The sequence below is a fragment of the Dendrobates tinctorius genome, unplaced genomic scaffold (genome assembly GCF_039654945.1).
Source record: "Dendrobates tinctorius isolate UK_male_01 unplaced genomic scaffold, ASM3965494v1 ptg000134l, whole genome shotgun sequence".
NCBI classification, from domain to species: Eukaryota; Metazoa; Chordata; class Amphibia; order Anura; family Dendrobatidae; genus Dendrobates; species Dendrobates tinctorius.
Window position 1 is genome coordinate 5,478,161 of NW_027361802.1, and position 14,340 is coordinate 5,492,500.

Sequence of the window (14,340 nt, forward strand, 5' to 3'; positions counted from 1 at the left end):
ATCATTAGTCATTTAGCACAACATTGGATCATTCAGAGATCCACAATGAACTTCTGGAGTGAGTTTGCTGCATTGAAAGTAAAGGGGCCAAATAATATTGCACGCCCCACTTTTCAGTTTTTTCTTTTCCACAAAAATTTAAAATAACCAATAAATTTTGTTCAACTTCACAATTGTGTTCCACTTGTTGATTCTTCACCAAAAGTTTACATTTAGTATCTTTAGGTTTGAAGCATATGTGGGAAAAGGTTGAAAAGTTCCACGGGGCCGAATACTTTCGCAAGGAACTGTAAATCAATAGTAGTTGTCTCTATATGCTTGATGTTTTAGTTGGTTTTTCCTCTTAGTTCATATTTGGAGAAATTGGATGCTCTGATGACATACACTATACATAGAAAACAGTTTTTCCCCTTATATTTTAACATCTCAAATTCGGAAATACACTAAAAGAATTGATGAGGACATATATATTTTTGTGTGTTCTGGAATATGATTCAGCACAAACATGCTCCCTCCTCGCCACTTAATAGACTGGAAGACCTATGATGTGAAGCATTTAGTGAGCTGTACTCAGACAAGATTGTTTAGAGTAAAGCTATCTAAGAACATTTTACAAACTTTATACTTATCTGTCCTATTGACTTATGCAAAGGTTTTTATTTCTATCCTAAATTATACAGTGCATGATTCCCTATTCTTGCAAGAATTACAATATACCTTACATTTTTTACAGGACAAAATTTTGAGAGCGAAGTTGAATAATTACAAAATGTCTAAGAAGCATCTTATGAAGTCAGCTGTATTTGAGTATTTCACAGTGACTCAAGATAAAAAAAACATTGTGTCACTGTATAAGTGGACCCAGATGAAAACAAATGTTGTGATGCCAAAATCAGGGCATACTCAGGCAGTGATGAAAATGCTCCTTCAAGAGCTTTCAATCTAAAAATACATTTACAACGCTGCCACCTAGAAGTTTCCAAAGCTGTGACTGAAAAAGATCCCTGCAGCACTAAGAAACCAGAGACCAACACTTCCAACCAGGCAAAGGAGGAGGAAAAAGCAACACAAACATGAGTTACAAGATAAATTGTAAGTGACAAAGTTACTTTAACTGACAACAGATGTGTTTAAAAGACAGCTCATCATGCATGTTGTGTAGGACAGTGTACCATTATTATTTGCATGACCAGCTTTTACGGCTCTTAATGGAGAAATGGCCCGTAAACTTTGTTTCTCTGGAAAGAGAAAGTATTAGAAAATTAGTGATTGAAGAAGCACTTAACCAAAAGGAAGATCTTAAGACTCAAGAGCGCTTTGTGTTTCTTATAATGGATCCCTGCACACATCACAGAGTGAACTATTTTGCCATCAACGTTCGATGGGTTTGTGACAACAAAAAAAAAAAATGTTACTAAGCTGCTGGCAGTAAAAAATGCTAAAGCTCGTCACAGCCGCCAGTTTCTCCAGACCTTAGTGGAAAAAGTTCTGAAAGATTATGAACTAAAAAAAAAAAAAAAACACAGGTTCTTGCTATTGTAACTGATAATGCTTAAAATATAAGTACAATTAAACAGATGAATGAGAATAATGAAGGTGAACAGCAGCTAGTAGAAAACTTCACATTCATAGTACTCAGCAAGGTCGAAAAAGACATTTGTCCATCCAGTTCAGCCTATATTTTGTCAGAATAAATCCCCAGATCTACGTCCTTCTAAAGAACCTAATAACTAATACAATATTGTTACGCTCCAGGAAGACTTTCAGGCCTCTCTTGAACCCCTCGACTGAGTTCACCATCACCACCTCCTCAGGCAGGGAATTCCAGATTTTCACTGCCCTAACAGTAAAGAATCCCCTTCTATGTTGGTGGAAAAACCTCTCCGCCAGACGCAGAGAATGCCCCCTTGTGACCGTCACCTTCCTTGGTATAAACAGATCCTCGGAGAGATATTTGTATTGTCCCCTTATATACTTATACATGGTTATTAGATCGCCCCTCAGTCTTTATTATAGACTAAATAATCCTAATTTTGCAAATCTCTCTGGGTATTGTAGTTCCCCCATCCCCTTCATTAATTTTGATGCCCTCATTTGTACTCGTTCTAATTCCATTATTTAGTTGTAGCCAAAAGTATTGACACCCCTGCAGTTCTGTCAGATAATACTCAGTTTCTTCCTGAAAATGATTGCAAACACAAATTCTTTGGTATTATCTTCATTTGTCTTAAATGAAAAAACACAAAAAGAATTGTCCTAAAGTCAAATTGGATATAATTCCACACCAAACATAAAAAAAGAGGGTGGACAAAAGTATTGGCACTGTTCGAAAAATCATGTGATGCTTCTCTAATTTGTGTAATTAACAGCACCTGTAACTTACCTGTGGCACCTAACAGATGTTGGCAATAACAATCACACTGGCAGCCAGTTGACAAGGATTAAAGTTGACTCAACCTCTGTCCTGTGTCCTTGTGTGTACCAAATTGAGTATGGAGGAAAGAAATAAGACCAAAGAACTGTCTGAGGACTTGAGAAACCAAATTGTGAGGAAGCATGAGCAATCTCAAGGCTACAAGTCCATCTCCAAAGACCTGAATGTTCCTGTGTCTACCGTGCGCAGTGTCATCAAGAAGCTTAAAGCCCATGGCACTGTGGCTAACCTCCCTAGATGTGAACCGAAAAGAAAAATTGACAAGAGACTTCAACGCAAGATTGTGCGGATGTTGGATAAAGAACCTCGACTAACATCCAAACAAGTTCAAGCTGCCCTGCAGTCAGAGGGTACAACAGTGTCAACCCGTACTATCCGTCGGCGTCTGAATGAAAAGGGACTGTATGGTAGGAGACCCAGGAAGATCCCACTTCTTACCCCAAGACATAAAAAAGCCAGGCTGGAGTTTGCCAAAACTTACCTGAAAAAGCCTAAAATGTTTTGGAAGAATGTTCTCTGGTCAGATGAGACATAAGTAGAGCTTTTTGGGCAAAGGCATCAACATAGGGTTTACAGGAGAAAAAAAAGAGGCATTCAAAGAAAAGAACACGGTCCCTACAGTCAAACATATCGGAGGTTCCCCGATGTTTTGGGGTTGCTTTGCTGCCTCTGGCACTGGACTGCTTGACCGTGTGCATGGCATAATGAAGTCTGAAGACTACCAACAAATTTTGCAGCATAATGTAGGGCCCAGTGTAAGAAAGCTGGGTCTCCCTCAGAGGTCATGGGTCTTTCAGCAGGACAATGACCCAAAACACACTTCAAAAAGCACTAGAAAATGGTTTGAGAGAAAGCACTGGAGACTTCTAAGGTGGCCAGCAATGAGTCCAGACCTGAATCCCATAGAACACCTGTGGAGAGATCTAAAAATGGCAATTTGGAGAAGGCACCCTTCAAATATCAGGGACCTGGAGCAGTTTGCCAAAGAATGGTCTAAAATTCCAGCAGAGCATTGTAAGAAACTCATTGATGGTTACCGGAAGCGGTTGGTCGCAGTTATTTTTGCTAAAGGTTGTGCAACCAAGTATTAGGCAGAGGGTGCCAATACTTTTGTCTGGCCCGTTTTTGGAGTTTTGTGTGAAATGATCAATGTTTTGCTTTTTGCTTCATTCTCGTGTTTTTTCATTTAAGACAAATTAAATGAAGATAATACCAAATAATTTGTGTTTGCAATCATTTTCAGGAAGAAACTGAGTATTATCTAACAGAATTGCAGGGGTGTCAATACTTTTGGCCACAACTGTATCCTTCCTGAGCACTGGTGCTTAAAACTGTACACAGTAACCTATGTGCAGTCTAACCAGGGATTTGTACAGAGGCAGTATAATGCTCTCATGTGTATCCAGACCTCTTTTAATGCACCCCATGATCCTGTTTGCGTTTGTAGCCGCTGCCTGGCACTGGCTGCTCCAGGTAAGTTTATCGTTAACTAGGATCCCCAAGTCCTTCTCCATGTCACATTTACCCAGTGGTTTCCCGTTCAGTGTGTAATGGTGATATTGATTCTTTCTTCCCATGTGTTTAACCTTACATTTATCATGGGTTTCCAACCTATCTAGATCCATCTGTAGCAGGATACTATTATCATTTGTATTGACTGAGTTACATGGTTTTGTATCATCTGCAAATATCAATATTCTACTGTGTAAACCTTCTACCAGATTAATAAATATGTTGACGGGAATAGGTCCCAACACCCCAGTACCCCACTGGTCACAGCAACCCAGTTAGAAAGCAGAGGGTGGTTATAAATGGTCTATTCTCTATCACTAAGCCAATTACCCATGTTCCCCCTGACCCAGCATTCTCATTTTTTGTACAACCTCTTGTGTGGCATGGTATCTAAGGCCTCTTTCACACTTCAGTTTTTTGAATCAGTTATGAGAGAGAGAGAGAGAGAGAGAGAGAGAGAGAGAGAGAGAGAGAGAGAGAGAGAGAGGTTTTTTTTGTTGTCCGGCACCCAGAAAGAATTTCGGGTTAAATGAGTGTCTGGAGGATCCGCCACAGAAAAAAACATTGCAAGCTCTGTTTTCAAATCTTTGAGGATAGTAACGGACAGGAACTTTTGGCGGATCCGCAAAAAAAACGGATGCAACGGACGGCAATCCGTCACAATCCGCCAATAATGAAAGTCAATGGGGAAAAAAACGGATCCTCAAAAGAAAATTGCGGATCCGTTTTCTTCAAAACCTGGCGGATTGTGACTGATTGTCAAAAACGGAAGTGTGAAAGAGGCGTAACGCTTTGGAAAAATCAAGATATACCACATCCAGTTAACTACTGCAGTGCGCAGGCCCCAGAGATCTCTGACCTATCCCGGCGCCTACACACTGCAGTTCTTTACTCTGCCCTTAACAGGGCAGATAAAGTATGCCTAAGCAGGAGCCACAGCAGAAGTAAAAAGGATGCCTTTGCTAAAAGAAGGGAGGCGCCGTACCGGACCGCGACACTAACCGCACCTGACCGCGTCCCCCAGTGAGTATAATCTAACTTTTTTTTTTCTTTCAGGTTACATCAGGGCTCATCTACAGCATTCCAGAATGATGAAGATAAGCCCCTGATGGTGGTGCCGGCAGCTGATAGGGCTAAAAATAGGAGACAAATTCCCTTTAAATTAATTAGGTTAGATTTGAGGTCATCTATGATGGAGGATCTGATGGAGGCAATACTATTTCTCAGAACAAATTCATAGACTGCACAAATGTTATTCACTACGTTTTTGTTTAAAACGTTTTTTTTTTCCACTTACTGAATAGTGTATAAAATTGTAAATATGCAAAAGTTTTTTGTTCTAAATGGCTTGATTATTGTATCATAATGATTAAAAGCCTGATATTACCATTTAACTACAGTAAGTTTAACACTTAAACTTAAATAGGAGCCATGTACAGTACAGACCAAAAGTTTGGACACACCTTCTCATTCACAGAGTTGTCTTCATTTTCATGACTATGAAAATTGTAGATTCACTCTGAAGGCATCAAAACTATGAGTTAACACATGTGGAATTATATAATTAACAAAAAAAAGTGTGAAACAACTGAAAATGTCTTATATTCTAGGTTCTTCAAAGTAGCCACCTTTTGTTTGATTACTGCTTTGCACACTCTTGGCATTCTCTTGATGAGCTTCAAGAGGTAGTCACCGGAAATGGTTTTCACTTCACAGGTGTGCCCTGTCAGGTTTAATAAGTGGGATTTCTTGCCTTATAAATGGGGTTGGGACCATCAGTTGTGTTGTGCAGAAGTCTGGTGGATACACAGCTGATAGTCCTACTGAATAGGCTGTTAGAATTTGTATTTTGGCAAGAAAAAAGCAGCTAAGTAAAGAAAAATGAGTGGCCATCATTACTTTGAGAAATGAAGGTCAGTCAGTCTGAAAAATTGGGAAAACTTTGAAAGTGTCCCCAAGTGCAGTGGCAAAAACCATCAAGCGCTACAAAGAAACTGGCTCACTTGAGGACCGCCCCAGGAAAGGAAGACCAAGAGTCACCTCTGCTGCAGAGGATAAGTTCATCTGAGTCACCAGCCTCAGAAATCTTAGGTTAACAGCAGCTCAGATTAGAGACCAGGTCAATGCCAAAGAGTTCTAGCAGCAGACACATCTCTACTACAACTGTTAAGAGGAGACCTTGTGCAGCAGGCCTTCATGGTAAAATAGCTGCTAGGAAAGCACTGCTAAGGACAGGCAACAAGAAGAATAGACTTGTTTGGGCTAAAGAACACAAGGAATGGACTTTAGACCAGTGGAAATCTGTGCTTTGGTCTGATGAGTCCAAAGTTGAGATCTTTGGTTCCAACCACCGTGTCTTTGTGCGACGCAGAAAAGGTGAACGGATGGACTCTACATGCCTGGTTCCCACCGTGAAGCATGGAGGAGGATGTGTGATGGTGTGGGGGTGCTTAGCTGGTGACACTGTTGGGGATTTATTCATAATTGAAGGCATACTGAACCAGCATGGCTACCACAGCATCTTGCAGCGGCATGCTATTCCATCCGGTTTGCGTTTAGTTGGACCATCATTTATTTTTCAACAGGACAATGACCCCAAACACAACTCCAGGCTGTGTAAGGGCTATTTGACCAAGAAGTAGAGTGATGGGATGCTGCGCCAGATAAACTGGCCTCCACAGTAACCAGACCTGAACCCAATCGAGATGGTTTGGGGTGAGCTGGACCGCAGAGTGAAGGCAAAAGGGCCAACAAGTACTAAGCATCTCTGGGAACTCCTTCAAGACTGTTGGAAGACCATTTCCGGTGACTATCTCTTGAAGCTCATCAAGAGAATGCAAAGAAGTAATGAAAGCAAAAGGTGGCTACTTTGAAGAACCTAGAATATAAGACATATTTTCAGTTGTTTCACACTTTTTTGTTAATTATATAATTCCACATGTGTTCATTCATAGTTTTGATGCCTTCAGAGTGAATCTACAATTTTCATAGTCATGAAAAAGAAAACTCTTTGAATGAGAAGGTGTGTCCAAACTTTTGGTCTGTACTGTATGAGTTGGAGTCATGGAGTCGGAGTCTGTCATGGAAATTGAGGAGTCGGAGGTTTGGCTTACAGACTCCACAGCGCCAGGGTGTGGGAACACTACAGTTAGTTGCCACGATTACCACCCTGGCCAACTTACAAATGCAAACATTAAAATAAAAAATGGCTGCAGAGGCAAAGGGTTGAAAAGTGCTTAAAGGGAATCTGTTAGCAGGATTGTGCTCACTAACCTACAGACAGTGTCAGGCTGGCGCCGTTATACTGATTAAAATGATACGCTGGGTAATGATATCCGTTTTTTGGTTGTTTTTTAGTCTTTATTTTCAGTTTTGAGTTAATGATATGCTTGTGCTCCGGGGCAGCCTGTGGGGGTCTTCATGTGGTGCTCTACTGATTAGGTGCAGCCTGCTGACAGGTCACTGATCCTTCACTAACCTGCCCCCTAGTTTACGTAATGATTATTATATTTACATACTGGAAAAAAACCTTCTGCAAGCAGGGGCCGTTGGTGGCGCCTGCGCTGCAGCCTGACTATGTACTGTGTTAATTAATTTTTTCACTGTTTTGAGATATAGAGATCTCAGATATAGAGATATAAAAAATCCTCCTCCAAGATGGCAACGCCAAGCCTGTGCAATGTTGACGATTTGCGGCGACTGATCGCTGCTACTGCACAAACTTGGAGGAGGAATTTTTTCTTCTCTAGCAAGATGCTGCCGGCTCATGCGCAGTAGCAAATATTATATATATATATATATATATATATATATATATATATATATATATATATATATATATATATATATATATATATATATATATTTGCTACTGCACATGAGCCGCAGTAGCAAATATTATATATATATATATATATATATATATATATATATATATATATATATATATATATATATATATTTTTGCTACTGCACATGAGCCGGCAGCATCTTGCTAGAGAAGAAAAAATTCCTCCTCCAAGTTTGTGCAGTAGCAGCGATCAGTCGCCGCAAATCGTCAACATTGCACAGGCTTGGCGTTGCCATCTTGGAGGAGGATTTTTTTGCTTGTCTAGCAAGATGGCGCCACCTGCGCAATAGCAGCTATTGGCGATCACAGATAGCTGCTACTGCGCATGCGACATTATCTTGGGAGGAAATGTTTTCTCTTTAGCAAATGGCGCCGCCGGTACATGTACTGCTAACAGATTACAGATAGCTGCTACTGCGAAGGCGTGGCAGGTGCCAATTTCAAATGGATTTTTGTTATTTGAAATATTAGGATAATCTGAAACAAATTATATACAAAGTACATATGCGATCATGCTGCAGAGCAGGTGCCATGGCTGACACCTGCCTGCAGAAGGGTTTTTTTTTCCAATATGTATATAATATTCATTATGTAAACTAGGGAGGCATGTCACTGAGGGATCATAATCAGTCTAACGGCGCTGCCCTGACAAAACGTGTAGGTTACTGTGCACAGGCCTGCTGACAGGTTCCCTTTAAATAAAATGTTGGTATTCTTTGAACTGCATGTTACTATAGAAATTCTGATAAATATGAGATATGTAATAGTGACACACGCCTCCACTGAGCACGGTGTTCTAGAGTGCTAAAGGCTAGAGTTGAGCGACTTTGGTCGGATCAGGTTTCGTGAAACCCAAATGAAACAAAAATTTTGAGTCGGATGAAACTGGTCCGACTAGGGCAAAAAAAAGTCGGAGTTTCGTCCCAAACCCAACCCCAATGCAAGTCAATGGGAAATAAAAGTCAGCATTGAACGGATGACATTCATCCACTCAATGCAGACTTTTATTCCCCATTGACTTGTATTGGGGTCGGGTTTCGGACGAAACACCGACTTTTTTTTGCCCTGGCCGGACCAGTTTCATCCGACAAATGTTTTTTCATTCGGTTTTCACGAAACCCGATCCGACCAAAGTCGCTCAACTCTACTAAAGGCCATCATGGACCGCTGATAGGCTGGAGCCTTCACAGATATAACAGATGGAACGGTTTTATATGATAGAAGGTCCCCCATTACGTAAGTGCTGCAATTAGTCTCCCAGGGGACATAGAGCATGGAGTGATGTCTGCAATGAAATGGCTTTGTTTTTATTTTATTAGACAGAAGGTAAATGGAAGCAAAATGGTGAAAAGCAATTATTTTACGTTGCAAACAGGTTTCATCCAAGAAAACAGTAATTTCTATCTCAACTTTGTACATAAATATGTCCTAGCTCTTCCAGTATGTTCGCATCAGGGAACTCCATTTTTAGGGAACTGTATTTTTAAAATTACCTCACCTACTCTGGAGGGGTTTTTTTTTCCCAAAGACCACTTTCATTGCGCTGCTCTTAATAAATTTTCTGGAGAAATAAAGGGCATCTTTCAGCAGGTTTTCGCTACATAATCTGAGAGCAGCATGATGGAGGGGCTAAGACCCTGATTAAAGGTATGCGTTCGTTACTGAACTGCTTGCTCAAGTATCAATACAATCAGTGTTTTATCAGCAGTAGATTAACACTACAGTACTGTCCTCATGCCATGTCGTCTCCTTGCTCTATATAACCCAGATCCTTGCACCGAGTAGTATCTTTTTGTAAATATACAGTGTATATAAATAGCTGCCAATCAGTTGTATGGACAGAGTTATACAGGGCTCAGCATTTAGAGCTCTGCTAGCGGAGAAAACAGTGATTGTATGAAAATTACGGCATGAAGGTCAGCAAGTGACGTCGCTGGAAACAAGGTCTCAGCCCCTACATCATGCTGTTTCAGATTACATAGCAAAAACCTGCTGGTAACAGATTCCATTTTACAAATTGAAAACTTATTTTCCTCGTCAATAATAGCAACAATAAGCTGTCAACTTATGGTACAAGTTTCAGAACCACCATCAAGGAACTGCTCCATGTTTTCTACATCTAAGGCTAAGTGCACACATAGCAGAAAATTTCTGCTCAAAAACCTGACTCCCTTCCCAGAAACCGCGCTTTTTTGTCTTCGCGTTTTCGTTGCGGTTTTGATGCGTTTTTTTCCGATGCATTTTCAAAACGCATTGAACTAGCCAGAAACGCGGAAAAATCAGCAAAATTAACGAGCATGCTGCGTTTTTTACCGTGATGCATTTTTTTCCGCGGTAAAAACGCATCAATGTGCACAAAAAGTGCTAAATGCACAGATATGAATGGGAAGCTTATTTTTCGTGAAACCGCGAAAAAAATGCTGTGTGCGAACACAGCCTTAGGCTACGTTCATATAGCATGTTAGTCGTTGGTCAGTGGCTTCATCAGGGGCTTACATCTGAAGCCCTGGAAAACTATTTGGATGCTTGCGCTGAGTGGGTCATTATGGTTCAGAGTCTCTGTGCTGTCTGACAATTTTCGGCCATATATGTCTATTTGAGGCGGCCTTTAAGACGCAGTATATGGTCAAAAATGGCCAACAGAGCACAAAAGTGACTATGCACCATTACAGTCAATGACCCAGTCAGCACAAAGTCAAAATGCAGTTTTCCATGGCATCTGATTAAGGCCCCAATAGATCCACTGACCGTTAGCTAAAACGCTGTATAATCAGATTAAGGCCTGTTTTCTCTCCCCCTCTCCCTCCTTCCCGGCCAGCGTTTCCTTTAAATTTCCTCATTTTCAGGATCCGTCTGAAAACGGATCCTGTGGCATCCGTTCACATCAGTTGATAACGGATCCGCTTGTCTGACTTTTTGGCGGATTTGAACTGATGCAAAAAACTGAAGTGTGAAAGAGGCCTAACAGGGAACACTCCATAAAGTTGCTACATTGCGATATGGCACAAGGAGCACGAGTCTGCTATTATACACACAAGCCAACTTATGACGTTATAGCGATATTGCTAGCAATATCGCCATGTCTGATACTTACCTACGACCCGCTCCCCCGCTGGTTATCACTGATCGCGCGAGAAGGTCCAGGACTGTTTCTCGTCTTCAGCTTCCTGTGGAGAGACGAGCGTGGAGCCGGGCGGGAGGACATCAGGATCGCCTAGTGTGACAGGTAAAACGCGACCCCCGTCCCCAGCGATGTCACTGGTGAGATCTGCCTGTGTGGCAGCTCACTAGCGACCACTTAGCGATGTACCAGCGATCCTGACCGCGTCATATCGCTGGTCGGGATCGCTGGTACATCGCTAAGTGTGACAGTACCTTTAGGCTTCTTTCACACATCCGTCTGTCACCATCAGTCAAAATCTGCCGTTTGCATTACCAGCGGATCTTGACTGCCGGATCCGCATTTTACAGTGCGCATGCCCGGAGGAATTGCCTCAGCCGGAAATTAATCTCTCTCCCCTTTTCCAGGCACGGTTTCCTTTAAAATTCTGCCTTATCTGGACCATCACCCGTTTGTTTCAGTCCACCAACAGATCAGTTTTCCGCCATTTTGGCGGATTTCAACTGAGCTAAAAAACAGATGTGTGAAACAGGCCTTAGGATTTTATTTTTACGCCATATCACCCATCCATAGGTAATGATTCTGTTGATTCGGGATCACCAGGAATCATAATACTTAAATTAGCAAGTGTTCTAAAAATCTAAAACATCAGACTCCGCTACAAAAGCCTTGTATCATCACTTTCCTTAACTGATCACTAAAAACAGGTACAAAACATTGCTTTACTGCACTGAAAAAGCCAAATAGATGAACAGAATAGTGTTTACATGTGAAAGTATACATAAAAATCAGGACCTACTTTTATGGTTTTGGTTTGAAGTCTTAGTCCATTCAAGGTATTGATGGCCTTCTCTGCATCCTTGGAGTCAATGTAGTTCACAAAACCATAACCCAAGCTTTGTCCTGATCAAAAAAAAAAAAAAGCCACGATTTAGGACAGTCATTGCCTTATTGTGTAGGCATTTACCTTGCTCTGCCATAAAATATGTTTGTTTCCTACTACATCTTTGCATGTTTTTAAAATCAAAAGACAACAGAGGTTATTACCAGGCCCAGTATGCTCACATTGTGTTTCTGAGCTCTGTTTAACATACTAGAAAAGGCATTTATAATCTACACTTAACAGTGGCATCTGTCACCCATAGACTAATTGGTTTCGGTTTAATGGATCACTTTTCAAAAGCTTATTAAGAATCCATTGTCATAGCCGATGGGTGCAAGCTGCCACCAATAGGCAACAGTTCAATGCAAAGTCACTCATAAGCTTAAGGCATCCTTTTAACCCCTTCACGACATGCGCCGTGCATGTCGTGTCCCTCCCTTTAATGTGGGCTCCGGCATAGAGCCCACATCTTTCCCAGCTGACATGTGCCTCTAACAGCCACAGGTGGAATAGAGCTCCACCAGCGGCTGTTAACCCATTAAATACTGCTGTCAGTCTCTGACAGCGGAATTTAATGTGATCACACCGGAAGCATGTCGCTAATCCCGCCCATCGGCACCCGTGTCACATGACTGCGGGTCATCGATGGGTTTGCATGACAACCCGGGATCTGCAGAAGACCCCTGTGGTTGTCACTGCCGGATTGCTATGAGCGCCGCCTAGCGATTGGCACTCAGAGCAAGTTTACCTGTGTGTTGCAGAAATGTCATCTGATCACCTGTATGTACCAGAGGCGATCAGACAACTGCAGCTTCTAGTCTCCCATGGAGACTATTGATGCATGCAAAAAGTAATAAAATAAAAAAACCACGTTTCAAAATATGAAAAAAATTAAATCTAAAAGTTCAAATCACCCCCCTTTTTTCCCATTTAAGATAGAATAAAAAATTTTAAAAATACACATTTGGTTTCGCTGTGTTCAAAATCGCTCGATTAATATTTGAAAAGAAAATCCGATCGGTAAACTGCGTAACAAGAAAAAAAAAAAAAAAAAGTCAAAATGCCAGAATTATGTTTTTTTCCGCCGCAACATTGCATTAAAATGCAGTAACGGGCAATGAAAAGCAAAAGATTGAATCCAGACCAAAACGGTATCATTAAAAATGTCAACTTGGCATGCAAACAATAAGCCCTCATCCAACCAGAGATCACAAATACAGGAAACGGCTACATGTCTCTCGGAAATTGACGCAACTTTTTTTTTTCTTTTTAAACAAAATTTTTTTATTTTTATTTCACCATTTGAATAAAAAAAAAAAAAAAAAAAAAAAACACCTATACATGTTTGCCAGCTACGAACTCAATCACCTGGAAAATCATATTGGCAGGACAGTTTTAGCATTTGGTAAAAAAAAAGTTGCGGAATTACACTTTTTTTTTTTTTTTTAATTTCACAGCACTTGGAATTTTTTTCCCCCGTTTTCGCGTACACAACATGGTAAAACCAATGGTGTCATTCTAAAGTACAATTCATCCCACAAAAAACAAGCTCTCACATGGCCATATTGATGGAAAAATAAAGTTATGGCTCTGGGAAGAAGGGGACCGATAAATGGAAACGCAAAAACGAGAAAGGGCTGCAGCATGAAGGTGTTAAGTACTGAAACGTTTGGAACACAACTACTAAATTATACCCATTACGGATCCATACATTCACTTAGAGCAGGGGTCCCCAACCTGTAGCTCGGGAGCCACATGTGGCTTGCGGATGTCTGCCAGCCTGGTGCGTTAGCTCCCCAGGTCTAGCAAACAGGTATGAGGAGCACATCTCAAAATGGTGAATTTTGTGAGTAGCCCTGCACAGAAGAGCAGATCTGGATGCACATATACTGTCTTGGGGTTTAGAGATGATTTAGGTCTGGTATGCTGGAAGAGGATACTACTTGTTAGGAGGTTCTTGAAGCTGGATGCGACAGTGTGTGGGGAGTCCTAGATGGGAGAATACTTTATGGGGGTATTGTGGGAACCCCTGTATCTCAGTGAACTTATTTGGAGTGATGTAGAAAAGCATTGGTTAGCATTATACCTGAAGTGATGGCTTTGGTTGACACTACTTTGAGGAGGGTGGGAGCTGGATGTTGCTCGCGACCCTCTCTCTAAGCTGAAAGTAGCTCAAGGTCAGAAAGGTTGGGGACCACTGACTTAGAGAATAAGGCTATTAATTTTACTGAAACCCGAATCTAGAAATTAGTATTTTATACTCCATTTTCAGAAGTGTATGAACATATGCTGCCAGATGGATGCCCAAAAGGACACACCTGACCTCACTGACAGACCATTAAAGACTCGTTCAGCATTCTCAAGGGACCACCAAATCTTAAAAGGACCCTTTCACCTGGATTTTGCCACCTATTCTGAGAGCACCATAATGTAGAGACACACACCCTGATACAAGCAATGTATCACTTACTAGACTGCTTAATACAGTTGTGATAACATTTTTGTTCAATCAGCAGCAGATCACTAGAGCAGGGGTCCCC

At 41.2% G+C, this 14,340-nt stretch overlaps 1 protein-coding gene across 11 annotated transcripts in view; it reads right to left on the reverse strand.

Moving 5' to 3' along the window:
• The window catches only part of ELAVL2 (ELAV like RNA binding protein 2), a 425,680-nt gene that overhangs the window by 91,328 nt on the left and 320,012 nt on the right, over positions 1 to 14,340 (reverse strand). For all 11 annotated transcript variants that reach the window (XM_073543696.1, XM_073543693.1, XM_073543695.1 and 8 more), the window contains one exon: positions 11,717 to 11,820. In XM_073543696.1, the coding sequence (XP_073399797.1) occupies positions 11,717 to 11,820 (104 nt within the window). The remainder of the gene's footprint in view (positions 1 to 11,716; positions 11,821 to 14,340) is intronic.